The following is a 16,315-nucleotide window of genomic DNA, read 5'->3' as shown; positions in this document are numbered from 1 at the left end:
GAGAGAGAGAGAGAGAGATGAGAACAGAGACACAGGCAGAGGGAGAAGTAGGTTCCATGCTGGGAGCCCAACGTGGGACTTGATCCTGGATCCCCAGGATCAGGCTCTGGGCTGAAGGTGACACTAATCCGCTGAGCCACCTGGGCTGCCCCTGTCTCTAAGCTTTTATTCCTTCTTATAGCATCAAGGCTTTGATCACAAACATTTTTATCAGCTGAATTGAGCTAATCTTGATCATTTGAGAGAGAGAACATTTATATCAAACACTTCAGAGTTTGTTCCTGTATTATTTTTTATCAATTACTAAGTAGAAGTGGTGGTTTATAAATAACTAGTGGAACTAGTTATTTATAGTCTATAGTGGAAGTCCACAATTTCCTGTCCCTAATGGGCAGGAATATTCCTAAACAGGCATTTCTGAATTCATCTGCAGAGTAGTACAGGCAAAAGGCCTCAAAAGTCACCTTTTAATCCAATTCAAAGAAGTATGTAACTTCATCAAAGATAAACTCAGATGTTACTTTATAATTACTTTGACACCTAGCAAACCAAAAGGGTGGGAATTACTTCAGACTCCAAATAGTAAGGCAAAAGAAAAAGAGAAGTAGTTATTACCAATAAATATTTAGATGAGAAGGTTTCCTTAATAGGTAATGTAAGGGAAAATTATCAAATCCAATGTAAAGGTTAATTTTATACACAAGGTACTAAAATTAAGGTTGATTTGTTATTTAAGTGCTCAGTCTAGGTGAATAATAGACTTTAGAAGTAAGAATCAATAAGACCCATGAATATAATGTATACACACACAATGCAGGGTTTTTTTTTTAGTAACACTGCCTGATAAGGCAGGTTTTTCAGCTTAATTAGAATGACTTTTGGATTAATGACCTATCTCAGAATCGGATTTTAACTGTGCTACCTGACTGTAAATTAAGCTAATCATCATGCTCTAGCACCTTCATACAGTTGACAATAAAGAAGCAGAATCACTTACTTTCACCAGCTCCTGCTGAGCCCAAATCTGAATGGGTTCTACCTGTTGAGGAGTTTGAGTCTGAATACCATACGTGTTGAGGAAAACCTGAAGGCTAAAGAACACAGGGAAAAAGCAAGAGACATTTTTAGGTAATGCATGTAGAGTGTGGAGAATGGTGGAGAAGGAGGGGAGGGAGCTAGCTTGCTGATCGTTTTAATTTATTAACATGAGCAATATACCATCTGCATTGGGATCCAGAGCCTTCTTGAGTTCTTCACAAGGCATCAGATGGGAGCTCTGGGGGCTGGCAGATAGAATAAGCACTGTTTTGGGGAATTCCTAGTATCTGTTGCACTAACTTCTCAAAAATACAGCCCAGGCAACACTGCCTCAGGTCATAGGATTGAATATTCACATCAATTAAAACAAAATTATTTTCAGATATGAAAAGAGAGTTGTTCTGGCACTTAAAGTAACATTACTGACATCCTTGAAACTCTGTTAAGGAGTCTATGAAATTCATCTCTGCCACTATACTCAATATTGCAACATAAAACAGTAGACCCTCCACCCTTCCTCCCAAAGGAACACACAATCCATCTGGATCTCATACCGTTGGCTTTCTGCTACAAGTGCTACGTGAACTACGAGATCATTTTCCAGTGGACCCTGTAAGATAAAATGGGGAGGGGGAGGGAACATTTAAAAAGATCTGGTCATCATCAGCTACAATGAGAATCAAGGATGATATTAACCATCTCTAAGCAGTTCATTAAAATGATGGACATCTACTGGCTCCATGCAGTCACCTCTCTTTCCTTGCTCTCCACTGCCTACTAATCAATTTGATAGTGTAGACAGAGTAATGGAATACCAAGGAACAGAAAGCCAAAAAACTCACCCCTACCAGAGGGGCTAACCTGTTAGGCCTATTTTGAATGATTTGGGGACTGAGAGTCATTTTCCATCATTTAACTCTGAAGGAAGAGAAGGAACTAAAAAACTCAACTTATATATTCTCTGTTAAAAAAATGATTGTGAGTGAAAATTATTTTTTTTGACAACCAAGTATTAGGCTATTCCCTTCCTTGCTAGCCAATTTTCCTTTGGCACCATATACATCAAAATAGCTTTATTCTAATATATAGTTCCTATAGTAGAGAATGAACTACCCAGCTGACTATGTAATTAACACTGTGTTCATGAAATACAAGCTGTTGGGCTTAACAGTGCTAATCAAAGATACTGTTGGATATTTGCTATTCTTTTTGTGTGTGTGTGGAAAAGATTCACTATAGCATATATTATACATTGTTAAAATGGATCCAATTTTGAGCCAGTATTAATTAGCAGAGAACATTAAGAAGCATCAATAAATTACAGTACTCGGAAGCTCTGAAAAATACTGATCAAATATAATTTCTTTATAGTAATGAATACAACATTCCCAATAGTATGCTATAAAATGTCTGATTTACCATCAGTCAGTTCCCCTCTATGGTATTCAATATGTCACTAGAATTTATGTATCATGGAAAGCAAGAAACACCAGAATGCATGTATCAGCAGTAAATATCATACAATCAAAAGGATGGTTCCCAGAATCATCATGAAAATGCCATTTCAGGCAGACTTCCATGTGATTTAAATGAATATATAAGAGAAAATATGATATAACAACCCAACAAAAATAAATATACATTAAAAATACCATAAATTCTATTTTTATTTGATAAAGACCTTAAAAGTTAATGTTACTCAGAAGGGTGAGAAAAAATTAATTATTCAGAGTCTCATCAAGATTTCTAACACCAAATGAACAGATTAAGGCTATTTCTGTCAGATGAAGTCTAGTATTTACTTCATCAAAAGAAGTAACCTTAGAGTGGGCAAGTTATCCACTCTCCACAATCTTCAGGATAATTAGCAATTCTTAAGTAAAAAGCAAGTGAATATATATATACAAGAACAAAGATGATAATTTCAATGACAATAAGGCAGCTTACAGATACTAGGTGGCAAAGTGGTATCTTCTTTTTGAATCACAGACCTGTTTAAGATAATGTTGTTTCCATTTGTATGACAGAGTACTCAGATCTAAGATGCCCACAACACATGTTGAATCATAAGTATTTGGTTAGGGGACTATTAGATGGCTGAAGAATTCTTTGATTGTAAAAACTCAGAATTTCAGAAAGTTCCAATTCACACACCTTCATGATGGTCATAGCCCCTCACCACAGCCCAAATGGGACCCTGCACTCTATTTCTACCCCAGAAAGAATTCGGTATGCGTAGTCTCACCCTAGTCATTCCCTTTCTCTGTCAAAGTTGGAACCATCTTTTCTCTATTTTCAGAATTTTCTTCAAAGCACCAACATTTTGTCTTTGAAATCTCTCTGAAAACTTCCTAATAGTAATTAATGTCTTCTATTTTTGAATTGTATTGCCCTTAATATTAATATTACTGTAATATTTTCTTTTAGGTTCATAAACTATGCACACATGTATATATGCATATACATACTCAAGGCCTGTATGGTACTGGTGCTCTCCATTTCGCATGTATTTATGTACTCATTCATTTGACCAACAGTTATGACATTCTAATACATAAGCCCCATGGTAGACCCTGGTGTTACAAGATAAATACAACCTAGTGTCCCATTGTGAGGAGCTTAGAGTGTCCTGGGAAAGATGGATAGCAGATAAGCTTTCAAATATGTTTGGAATGTTTTCCCTTTCCAATTGTATTGTGAATGCCTTCTTGTTATGCAGGTTTCAACCTTATCCTGTTCCTCAAAAAGGTCTTCTCACTCTACCACAGCCAGCCCCTCTCTATCATTTTACCTTATTTTGTCTACTTCATAGTACTTACCAGCTCCAGAAATTATATTGCATTATTATGTAAGTGTTCAATGTTATTCATTCCTACTAGAAAGTAATTCCCTGAAGACAGGAACCTTGATCTATCTTGTTTATTGCTATGTCCCCATTGCCTAGAAGAGTACCTGAGCATATAGCTGGTGTCTACTGTTTGATGAATGACCACTCAAGCAAGCTACTCAATTTTGTGTTTATCTGTAAAATAGGAACAATGATATCTAGGCTGCCTACCACACAGGGGGAGAATCAAACAAAACAGGGCATGTAATATATTCACAAACTGATCTGTTAAACACATGATATGTACCATATTTGTTCTGTCATTCTCTATGTCAGTTTACCTTGCTGACATTGGTAAACTTAAATAATAAATAGGATTATGAGGATAATACAGAGCACATACAGGCATTTAACACATATCATCTTAAGCATTCAAAAAACAGTAGCTTTCTTATCAACTCCAGAAATGCAATCACAATTCCAAATTATTGTAATATGCTTCCTTAATATTCTGCTTCATACTTGGCTCTGCCCATCTTCTGTATTTTATTGTCAGGTTAATTTTCTTATGTCAGTGATTTATACAAAAGAAGTGGTCAAAAAATACTTCTTGAATGAAGAAAAGGGAGGAAAGATAGGTGAGTAAACATATATTTATGTAATGTTTAGAATATCACTTCTATACTCTAAAAGTAGTGCTTCTAAATAAAGGTCCAACTTCCAGAAGATCTTTACGATGCCACTGCTACTTATGGTTCCCTGTTTACCTCCCATCTGTTTGCCCAAGAGTGCTCCACTAAAAACAGTTCATTCTTGTCCATCTCAAGTTTCTGCCTACTGTCCTTCTACATTTGAACTGCTCCTTTGTTCCTATTTATCCAGATCCTGACCCACTCTTTCAATACAGTCTCCTCCATAAACTCCGCAAACATCAGGGTGTCCAGATACCTTCTGTAACCTATCAGCAAGAGCAGGTAATGTTTGTATGAGTCACTTGACAATACTATTATTGTCTCATTGAAAGGCTTTTTGTATGCTTATGAGTAGTCTATATAAGAACAGAGAGAATCCCTTGAGGGGCCCCCCATGCTCACTTTTTTATCTAGTTTGTATACAGCACCTTATATTAGAAGAAAGACGGTTCATTTGGTGGTCTGTATGATGAATTTTTTTAAAAGTATTGCTGTTTATATTTATTAATACACAAATCATCTCTTGAATATACACAAGTATTTGCAAATATAAATAGGATATTTTCAACAAAGGGAAATAATTATACCTTGTAGCACACATATTTATATAAACTATCAAGGAATGTACACAGGTTATTTTAATCACATGACTGAGGACCAATAACCTGTGGTTAGAAATATTCTTATTTAAAACTTTCAGTTTTACAAATGAATCAAGACGTTTAAAAATGTTTTTACTGTGATAAAAATCCCAAAACACAAAATTTAGCATCTTAACCATGCTTAAGTGTACAGTAGAAAAAGAATTTTTATAGTATAATTGCCCATAAGATAGGTACTACCTGTATTAACAGTGTAACTCTTTCTAAAAATTTTAAACTATGGTAATTAAAACACTGCATGTACATCTGTCTAGAGTCTAGTTTTTAAATTACCCAAATCAGGTCAAAGCAGCAAAGCTAGGAAATTTGCAGCTGGGAGCTATAAATAAAACAGTGTAATACAACTTTCAAAGGGTATACAGAGAAACTTTAATGTGAATATGCTCTAATGGTTTCTTTCTCCTTGTTCTTTTTTTCAATTTAATTTTTTTCAATAGATAATTAATTCATATGGTTCAAAATTTCAAAATTATTAAAGTTTTCAGTGAAGTGTCTCTCCTTACCTGTGGTCCCTATAACTACATAGTTCCCCACTGTCTACCAACCAGGTAATTGCATGGATTATTTATACCCATTTCCAGAATTTCCTTTTACTAGAAAAGCAAACAAGAATTTACATTCTTATTTTCTCACAGTTTTAGATAAAAGGCAGCATACTATCAGCTTTTTCCACTAAATAATTATATATGATGCTTTTCATATATTTGCATATAGAACACATCCTCATTTTTGTTATAACTGCTTAGTATTCCCTTTTATGCATATACCTTCTTAATGTTATCTTTACACATCTTTTATCATTTAAAGCTAGTCAACCTTTTGCATCAAATCCCTGGAAAGGGTTATAGTTACAAAGTGGAATCAGTAAACATCAGGTTTTAATTTTGTTTATAAGAGTGGAAAAGGCACTCAGAACAGGCATTCTGAGGCATTTCTATCATTGGATTATTTGGGTCACTAGAAGACTGTTATTAGAAAAGATCAATAGGACTGGATTATGGGAGGGAGCAGTAAGAAGAGTTTGAATATTTTCTAGAAGAAGGCACATTTATAGGAATACCTCATTTTACCTCACTTCACTTTACTGCATTTTGCAGATAATTACGCTTTTTACAAACTGAAGGTTTGTGGCAACCCTACATCAAACAAGTCTATCAGCACTATTATTTCAACAGTATTTGCTTACTTCATGTCTCTGTGTCACATTTTGGTAATTCTCACAATATTTTAAACTTTTTCATTATTATTATAGCTGTTATGGTGATCTGTGATCAATGATCTTTGATTTTATTATTGTGATTGTCTTAGGGTGCCACAAACAGTGTCCATAAAAGACAGCAAACTTAACTGATAAATGCTGTGTGTGTTCTCATTGTTCCACTTGACCAGCCCATCTCTTTCCCTCTCCTCAGGCTTCCAATTTCCTAAGACACAACAATGTTGAAATTAAGCCTATTAATAACCCTACAATGGCCTCTAAGTGTGCAAGTGAAAAGAAGTCTGTTTCTCATTTTATACCAAAAACTAGAAATGATTAAGTTTTGTGAGGAAGGCTTATCAAAAACTGAGACAGGTTAAGAGCTGGGCCTCTTGCACCAGTTAGTCAAGTTGTGAAAGCAAAGGAAAAGTTCTTGAAGGAAATAAAAGTGCTATGCCAGTGAACACAAAAATGACCTGAAAGGGAAACAGCCTTATTGCTGATAATGAAAAAAGATTTAGTGGTCCAGATACATCAAACCAGTCACAACATTCATTAAGCCAAAACTTAACAGAGCAAGGCCCTAACTCTCGTCAATTCTATGAAGGCACAGAGAGATGAGGAAGCTGCAGAAGAAAAGTCTGAAGCTACCAGAGGCTGGTTCATAGGTTTAAGGGAAGAAGCCATCTTTAATACATCAAAGTGCAAAGTGAACAGCCAAGTGATGTAAAAGCTGCAACCAGTTTTCTAGAAGACCTAGCTAAGATAATAAAGGTGACTACAACAACAACAACAAAAAAACAGATTTTCAATGTAGATGAAACAGCCTTCTATTGGAAGATAATGCCATCTAGGACTTTCAAAGCTAAAAAGTCAATGCCTGGCTTCAAAGATCAAAGGATCTGTTAGAGGCTAATATAGCTGGTGACTTTAAATTGAAGCCTATGTTCATTTACCATCCTGAAAAATCTTAGGGTACTTAAGAATAATGCTAAATCTACTTTACTTGTGCTCTATAAATGGAACAACAAAAGCTGGATGACAGCCCATCTGTTTACAACATACTTTACTGAATATTTTAAGCCCACTGTTGAGATCTACTGTACAGAAAAAAGGATTCCTTTCAAAATATAACTGCTCACTGACTGTGCACCTGGTCATCCAAGATCTCTGATGGAGATATACAATGAGATTAATATGTTCATATCTGCTAACACAATATCCATTCTGCAGCCCATGGATCCAAGAGTAATTTTGACTTTCAAGTCTTACTATTTAAGGCAGCCCTGAAGGCCTAGCAGTTTAGTGCCGCCTTCAGCCCAGGGCGTGATCCTGGAGTCCTGGGATCGAGTCCCACGTCGGGCTCCCTGCATGGAGCCTGCTTCTCCCTCTGCCTGTGTCTCTGCCTCTCTCTCTCTTTCTGTGTGTCTCTCATGAATAAATAAATAAAATTAAAAAAAAAGTCTTCCTATTTTAAAAAATACACTTCTTAAGGCTATATATGCCATAGATAGTGATTCCTCTGATAGGTCTGTGCAAAGTAAATCGAAAACCTTCTGGAAAAGATTCACCATTCTAGATGTCATCAAGAACATTCATGATTCATGGGAAGAGGTCAAAATATCAACATTAACAGGAGTTTGGAAGAAGCTGATTCCAATCTTCACAGATAACTTGGAGGGTTCAAGACTTTAGTGGAGGAAGTATCTGCAGATGTGGTAAAACAGCAAGAGAACTAGAACTAGAAGTGGAGTCTAGAGATGTGACTGAATTGCTGTAATTTCATGACAAAACTTTAATGGATGAGGGCTTGCTTCTTATGGATGAACAAAAAACGTGGCTTTTTGAGATGAAATCTACTCTTGGTTAAGATGTTGTGAAGATTATTGAAATGACAACAAGGAATTTAAAATATTACATAAACTTAACTGATAAAGCACCAGCAGGGTTTGAGAGGACTGATCCTAATTCTGAAGGAAGTTCTAATTGGTAAAATGTCACCAAACAGCATCATATGTTATAGAGAAATCATTTATGAAAAGAGTCAATCAATGTGGCAAGCTTCATTTTTGTCTTAGTTTAAGAAATTGCCACAGTCACCCCAACCTTCAGCAACCACCACCCTGACCAGACAGCAGTCATCAAGATAAAGGCAAGACCATCTTTCAGCAAAAAGAATATGATTCGGGGCAGCTCAGGTGGCTCAGCGGTTTAGTGCTGCCTTCGGCCCAGGGCCTGATCCTGGAGACCCGGGATCAAGTCTCACGTTGGGCTCCCCGCAGGGAGCCTACTTCTCCCTCTGCCTGTGTCTCTCATGAATGAATGGATAAAATCTTAAAAAAAAAAAAAAAAAAAAAAAAAAGAATATGACTCGCTTAAAATTCAGATACTGCTTATCTTTTTTTTTTTTAGCAATAAAGTATTTTTTAATTAAGGTATGTTCATTGTTGCTTTAGACAGAATGCTATATTACACAACTGATAGACTACAGCATAGTATGAACATAACTTTTATATGCAGTGGGAAACCAAAACCTCATTTGATTTGCTTTATTGAGATACTTGGTTTATTGCAACAGTCTGAAGCCAAACCCATAATATCTACAAGGTATGACTACACAAATTATTCATGGAAACAACAGAGAGTTTATTAGTAAGATTTACATTATCATTTTATTGATTATATTTGTTTTACAGCCTAGTTTAGAATGTCAAAAAATCAATATATCTTGATAGTCTGCTGTCAAGATGTATTATTTAAGCTCTATGTTATACAGTGTCACTAGAATTACCATATTTAAAGATTAGGAAACCAATATGGAGAAAGATGAAATAATTTGTCAAAGGTCATACATCTAGCCAGTGATAGAGCTTAAACCTGAATGTAGGTATGTCTAAGTCCAAAGTCACAAAGTCAATATGGAGCATGTCATAGGATGTATTTCACAGATCATATGCTGACTGCTGTTGTGGTTTCTATTAGTCAGGGTTCTGCAGAGAAGCAGAATTGATGGGATACGTGTGCATGCGCGCGCATGTGTATTGTGTATGTGTGTGTATGTGAGAATAAAGGGCAGAAAAAGATTTATTATAAAGAATTGGTTCAGGCAATTATGGTGTCTGGTAAGTTTCCAGATCCACAGGTTAAATCAGCAGGTGGAAGACCCAGGAGAATTGATGATATAGTTTATCTGAAAGCCAGGAAGCTCAATACCCAGTTCAAATCCAGAGGCAGGAAAAAAAGCTGATGTCCAGTTTGAAGGCCATTAGGCCAGGAAAATCCTCAATCCTCTTACTCAGGGAAGAGTCAACCTCTCTGTTCTACCCAGACTTTCATGGATGAAGCCCATCCACATTAGGAAAGGCAATCTGAGTTCCTCAATCTACTGATTTAAATGTTAGTCTTATTCCCAAATGCCCTTACCCTCAGACCCAGAATATCTGATCAAATATTTGGCACTGTGTGTCTCAGTCAAGTTGCATGATTAAAAATTAATCACATGGTTGAAACTTAAAAATCACATTGTTGCAGTAACATATTACTATCATGGGGAGCAGAGCAGTGAGCAAAAGCCCTTGTGACCTACCAACAGTCCACTCTTCATCCACTTCAGATCAGGTTTTAAGAAAACTCAAGCCTAAGGGTTGTCTACAAAATACCTATTTTCTATCTGCTTTTTGATAGAATGTAATTCTTTAGTTCTTGGCAATTAAATTTAAAAATTACCTCTTCTAATAAATAATGTACACAAGTATGTAGAGTTCATAATTCTTACTTTTGGAAAATTGTATTGAACCCTAGTCTATGTAGCTTTATTTTTAAAATGCCGTATGCTGCATAAAATCTATTGGGGCTGGCTTGAATGGGTGGAAAGAAGGAAAGAAAAAAAGAAGCCAACAAATAAATGGGTCACACCTCATCCAAGGCTGGTCTCGCCTCAAGGGTAGTGCATTTGAAACATTCTATGCCTCTGCTTTTGGGGCCTTACAGAAACTCATTTATGCTCATTAGCCTTCATCAGTAGGTCCTGCCAACAGCCAGAATTTTTTCATTACACTCATTTTTCAGCAAAACCTCATTAGCTGAAGAAACCAAGCAGATGCTTTATACATCTCAATTCCAACTGGAGACACTGCACCCGCAGTATTTTTCCTGTAAGAGCCAAGTAACAGGATACAGCAGTTTGAACACAGGCTCGTCCTGACTGGAACACATTGGCATCTTGTTCTGACATTTCCAACCAAGCCAAAGCTGCAAAATGGAGAAAATTAATAGGGAAGCAGAGAAAAGGTAAGGAGAAATACCTAAGGAATGACAACATCAAGCAGGTTAAAGAGCTAAACTCATTCAAGAGTGGAGCTGGCCAGAGAGAAAATGGCCCTGTAGGATCCCTGTATTTATATGCCAAATTAATAATAATATAGCTTTCTACTTAAGAGCAAAACAAATGAATTTTAAAAAGTATTCCCAGACCTCAGACACATAGGTTCAAATACCGGAATGAATAAATCAGGCAATGTCTTTTGATAGCAGGCCTTTCAATGACTGCAATTATCTTGGAAGAGAATACTGATCATCACTTTGTCACAAGGAATTGATTTGTAAAACTGTTTTCACTCCTTTCTAAGCACTTGCTGTAACTAGATGTTTCTGTATTTTTATCTTAAAGAAATGACAGTGTTAGAAGATCTTGCTACTTCTTGGCAACAACGCTAAAATGACTATATGGGCCCAGGTGGAGAAAGCCTGACTCATGGTGTTCATACAGCTTTAATCAAAACCAGAGGGAAGAACAAATTATGGGAAACTTATAGAAACACAACATCAGGAAAGACTGGCAAAATGAGGTGAGACAGGGGAGGCAGAGGCAGAAAGAGGGAAGCATAGTTTCCAAAACTCTAATCATTTCTCTCTCAGGGATTTTGTCATTTCAAAGGGCTTCTGGACCTGGATTACCACCATGAAAGGCCTCTAAATGGTAGACAAAAGTAAACCATCTCTTTAGAACCATGGAAGAAAAAGAAGCAAACATAGCAAGCCAACTTTCTTTGGTTCTTCCCTTTTTACAGAATTTAAAAGGAAGGTGACGTGTTCATAGGTGCTGAATATCTTGGAGGCCAAACTTAAATCTGAAAAGAGATCACTGGATATATACCAATGAGAAGATCATTAGTAACCTTTTCATGTGGTTTTAGTGGAGTGGTGGTAGAGGCAGCTGAACTATGTACAGTAAGCAGTGACTGGGATTTGAGGAAATGGGAGATAGTGGCAAGTACTCTTCCACAATGTCTGAAAGGGAAGGAGACAATGAAGTAATGAGAAGCCTTTAAGAGAGAGGCCCAGATGAGTTAATATTTTTTTGGAGGGAAGGGGTTTTAGGTCAGGAGATAATTAAACATGTTTATGGATTCAGGGAGAAGAAATAAGCAGAGAAAAAAGATTGAAATCTACAAGAAAGAATGGATATCAATATAAAACATGTTAAAGGTTGAAGGGAAAAGTTGAGTTAATGGGGTTTTCCTTAGACTTCTGGGATTCAGAAGAAAAGACTAAATCATAATTAGAGGCAAGGATGTCAGCATGTACTATAATTCATTAGTCTGGCCTTAATCTTTATGTTTATAGACCCTTCTGAGAACTTAAAACTCTATCTCCACTTTTAATAATTTTGACCTAGTACAAGGAAGGCTCATGCTCTCCTACAGAGGATTATTCATTCTTCATTGCCACATGTAACTCATATTCTTGAGCTGACTTTATTAGCTTCTTTAGTCTCTAATTAATGATATGATTAGAAGAGTCATTATCAGTGTTCAATTATCTGACTATGCCATAGAGTCCCTCAAAATTCATCTTCATAAACCATCCAGCTCTCCTGACTGTAGGCTCCCACAATGGAAGACGTTTTAAATAAGATTGGTGAAAATGATAAGATGGTCACAAAAATAAATAAGAGAACAATAAAATATAAAGACTTTCTCATGAATGCACATGAGATTTATGAAAATTGATTAAATTATAAGGAAATTATATGCATGATAGGATATGGCCTCCTAGCTTCTGAAAGTGATTTTCAAAAGATATATTTCTTAGGCTTTATATTCTGAGATTTCTAATGCAATATTATTCTTAAGAAGTATGGTATACAACAGGGTAGTGCAATCTGATAAAAGGCAATTGACAATTAAGTTGTAACTATATCAAATCAAAACTATCAAGATATGGCTGATTTTTAAAGTGGAACTATATTCCAAATTTAAGAAAAGAACCTGTCCAGATTAAAACACTGGCTTACATATGTATAGGGACAGTCTCAATCAGAGACATACACAGAGATAAAAGGAATTTAACACATCAAATACTCAAATTAAGTTTTTCTAAAATAATTATAATCTAAAAAATATATTCAAAAGGATTCTTACTTAATGAGGCCAATGCTTCCTTTACATCCTTAACAATTCTCCACAAATTCAAATTTTATCTTCTGCAAAATAACCCAACAATAATATTTAATCAATACAAAATATAAAAGTTCACACAAGAAGTATTTTAATATATGATGATCAACAAGGTCAAACTCTCTGACTACTCAAAAAACAAAAATAAATGGGGGCAGCCCCAGTGGTGCAGTGGTTTAGTGCTACCTGCAGCCCAGGGTGTGATCTTGGAGACCCAGGATGGAGTCCCACATCGGGCTCCCTGTGTGGAGCCTACTTCTCCCTCTGCCTGTGTCTCTGCCTCTCTCTCTCTCTCTGTGTCTCTATGAATAAATAAAATCTTAAAAAAAATAAATGAAAAATATTCCAACTTAGGAAAAAGCAAAGGAATGGCAGAAACTATGTAGTGGTTTTACATTCCTACGGATAAGTAATTGGCTGATAAATGATTATATGTTGGCCTAGCCAAATGCGAGTTGTTGGTGTGGGAGATGCAATAATATAAGACATGCTGCTTCCAACTAATCTAGCTAAGTCATAATTAAGGAACAATGAGAATACAAAAAATGGCATTAATAATAAAAGCCCCATTGACAATGATTCTTTGTTTGACCAAATTTCACTCAGGCTCCTGAAACTTCTCCTCAGCTCATCTGTGTGCTTCTTTGTAAAATTCAGTTTTAGCAAAAATCCTGCTAATGATATCTGATCATCCTGAGCTCAGGCACCTCATCTTCCTCCATTCTTCAGGTAATGATGTCTGATAACGCTGGCCTGCTTGTTAGGTTGGTTTAGCCAGAATCCCCCTTCCTTATGATGTTTCCTCTTAGTAATTTTCCATCATCCACTGACCCTACTCTGATCCTTAGCTATAAATTTCCACTTGCTCAAGCTGTATTTAGAATTGAGCCTAGTCTCTCTCTTATTGTAAAATCCCATTACAACTGTCCCTATACCTACTGTGATGGTTCAGAATCAAGTCTGCTGTATCATCTTTAATAAGTGTCACTGAGGTAGACTGATTGATTGATTTTTGAGAGAGAACGGCAGAAGGAGAGGCAGGAGGAGAGGGAGAAGCAGAGTCCCCGCTGAGCAGGGAGTCCCACACTGGCGTGGGGCTTGATTCCAGGACCCTGGGATCATGACCTGAGCTGAAGGCAGATGCTTAACTGACTGAGCCACTCAAGTGCCCCTGAAGTAGTTTTATTTTTTAATACCATGCAGTAAATATAAAATTTTCACCACACTGTACCCACCACGTACACCACCATATAACCATGTACACCGTCATGTAACCATGGTGTACATGGCTCACTTGGCCACACTTCAGTACCTCTGGGTCCCAGCTTTGGATTTGTACCAAAGTGACCTTAGATATGTCGCTTCTCTTTGAATTGCTTCCTGCTCTATAAAATGAGGGAGTTAAAGAAGACACTGTTGATGACATTTCTAATACTATGCTCTTTATATTCTACCATGTATGTGAGGTACAGGCAATAAATACAAGTATAAATATAATATATGAAATCAAAGATTTTTGAACTTTATCAGTGAAACAAGAAGAAATCAACTCCTCTCTGTTACAGAGTTATGGGTAGTTTTATGGTTTATACAGACATATTTGATTAATAAATAAAACATTCCCAAATCTGGGCAAAGCTTTAAGACGATATGTTTGGATCAAGCATGTCTTAGGGAAGGACAATTTTTGCAAAGTGATTTTCATTTTTATGATTTTTATTTAAGTGTAAACTTAAATTGTTTTATAATCTCTTGCCTTATTTTCAGTAGCTAATGAACACTATGAAATATAAGATATTTCATGTAGTGACAGAAAAGCATTAAGTAGAGACCTTTTAATGAATAGCAATTTAGCCATACCAATTGTCTTAAAAATGCTATGATGCTGCATTAAACATCAAATCTTTTTTAAAAAAATTTAATATTTGAGAGAGACAGAGTGAGCGAGAGAGAAAGAGCAAACATGAGTAGGGGGAGAGGCAGAGGGAGAAGGAAAAGCAGACTACCTGCTGAACAGGGAGCCCAACTCAGAGACGCAGAGCTCAATTCTAGGACCTGAGATCATGACCTGAGCCAAAGGCAGATGCTTAAGGGACTGAGCCACTCAGGTGCCCCTAAACAACAAAACTTAATCAACTCTTATTAGGAGAAACTTCTAGAATAGAAATGATTAGGTGTTTGGTAAAGGACTTTGATATAGCCAAATGAAAAAACACTGTATAGACATCGAAAGATTTTACTTATTTATTCACAAGAGACACAGAGAGAGGCAGAGACAGGAGAAGCAGGCTCCATGCAAGGAGCCTGATATGGGACTCAATCTTGGAACTCTGGCATCATGCTCTGAGCCAAAGGCAGATGCTCAACCACTGTGCCACCCAGGCGTCGCATGTATAGAAATTTAAGATAATATTTTATTGAAGTAGTGTGAAAAATAACTGATAGTATAAATAAGTGTAACTGCAGAACTGAATACCAAACAAGGCTGCAAACACATAAGATAGCCTATGCATAGCAATAGCCAAACTGTTAAAAATATAATCCTTTCCTCCAGACTTTTCAGTATTTTTCTCATTCTCACTAAAGATAAAGTAATATTACTTATAAAATAAACTATTTGGAATAAAATATAAATAGCAATAATACTTATTAAGCTCTTATAATGTGTCAGACATTGTGTCAGGAGCTTTACATACATCATTTCATCACATATGACCACCATGAGTTAGAAATGGTTATCAAAAGGGTGGGGCAAGATGGCAGAAGAGTAGAAGTCCTCAAATCACCTGGTCCCAGCAACTTACCTAGAAAACTTTCAAAACATCCTGAACACCAATGAAATAGACCTGAGATTTAAAGAGAATAGGTGGAATGCTACAGAGAAAAAAGTTTTCGCTTCTAGCAAGAAATCATCTAGGGTGAAATTTACTTAGGCCATGGTTGATATTCTTGACTCAACCAGCTCATACAGCCACTCTGCACTGAGCAAAATGACTAGACAGAAGAATTCACCACAAAAGAAAGAATCAGAAACAGTACTCTCTGCAACAGAGTTACAGAATATGGCTACAATTCCAATGTCAGAAAGTCAACTAGTGGCTCTGGAAAAAAAGCATAAAAAGGACTCTAGAGACTTTGTTACTGCAGAATTTAGATCTAATCAGGCCAAAATTAAAAATAAACGACATGCAATCCAAACTGGATGTCCTAACGGCTAGGGTTAATGAGGTGGAAGAAAGAATGAGTGAAATAGAAGACAAGGTGATGGTAAGGAAGGAAGCTGAGGAAAAAAGAGAAAAACAAGAGACCATGAAGAAAGGCTAAGGGGAATAAATGATAGCCTGAGAAGGAAGAATCTATGTATAATTGGGGTTCCAGAAGACACAGAGAAGGAGAGATGGCCAAAAATAGATTTGAACAAATCATAGCTGAGAACTTCC

General features: G+C 36.4%; 1 protein-coding gene across 2 annotated transcripts in view; it reads right to left on the bottom strand.

Annotated features, from left to right (window-relative positions):
* The window catches only part of PHKB (phosphorylase kinase regulatory subunit beta), a 211,170-nt gene that overhangs the window by 44,957 nt on the left and 149,898 nt on the right, over nt 1-16,315 (bottom strand). For both annotated transcript variants that reach the window (XM_055331265.1, XM_055331264.1), the window contains exons 16-17: nt 1,593-1,648; nt 998-1,091 (exon numbers count right to left, since the gene is read on the bottom strand). In XM_055331265.1, the coding sequence (XP_055187240.1) occupies nt 998-1,091; nt 1,593-1,648 (150 nt within the window). The remainder of the gene's footprint in view (nt 1-997; nt 1,092-1,592; nt 1,649-16,315) is intronic.

This window comes from Nyctereutes procyonoides, unplaced genomic scaffold (genome assembly GCF_905146905.1).
Source record: "Nyctereutes procyonoides isolate TBG_1078 unplaced genomic scaffold, NYPRO_anot_genome, whole genome shotgun sequence".
Taxonomy (NCBI): domain Eukaryota; kingdom Metazoa; phylum Chordata; class Mammalia; order Carnivora; family Canidae; genus Nyctereutes; species Nyctereutes procyonoides.
Note: the sequence above shows the minus strand (reverse complement) of the source record. Positions and strands in the feature narration are given on the sequence as shown.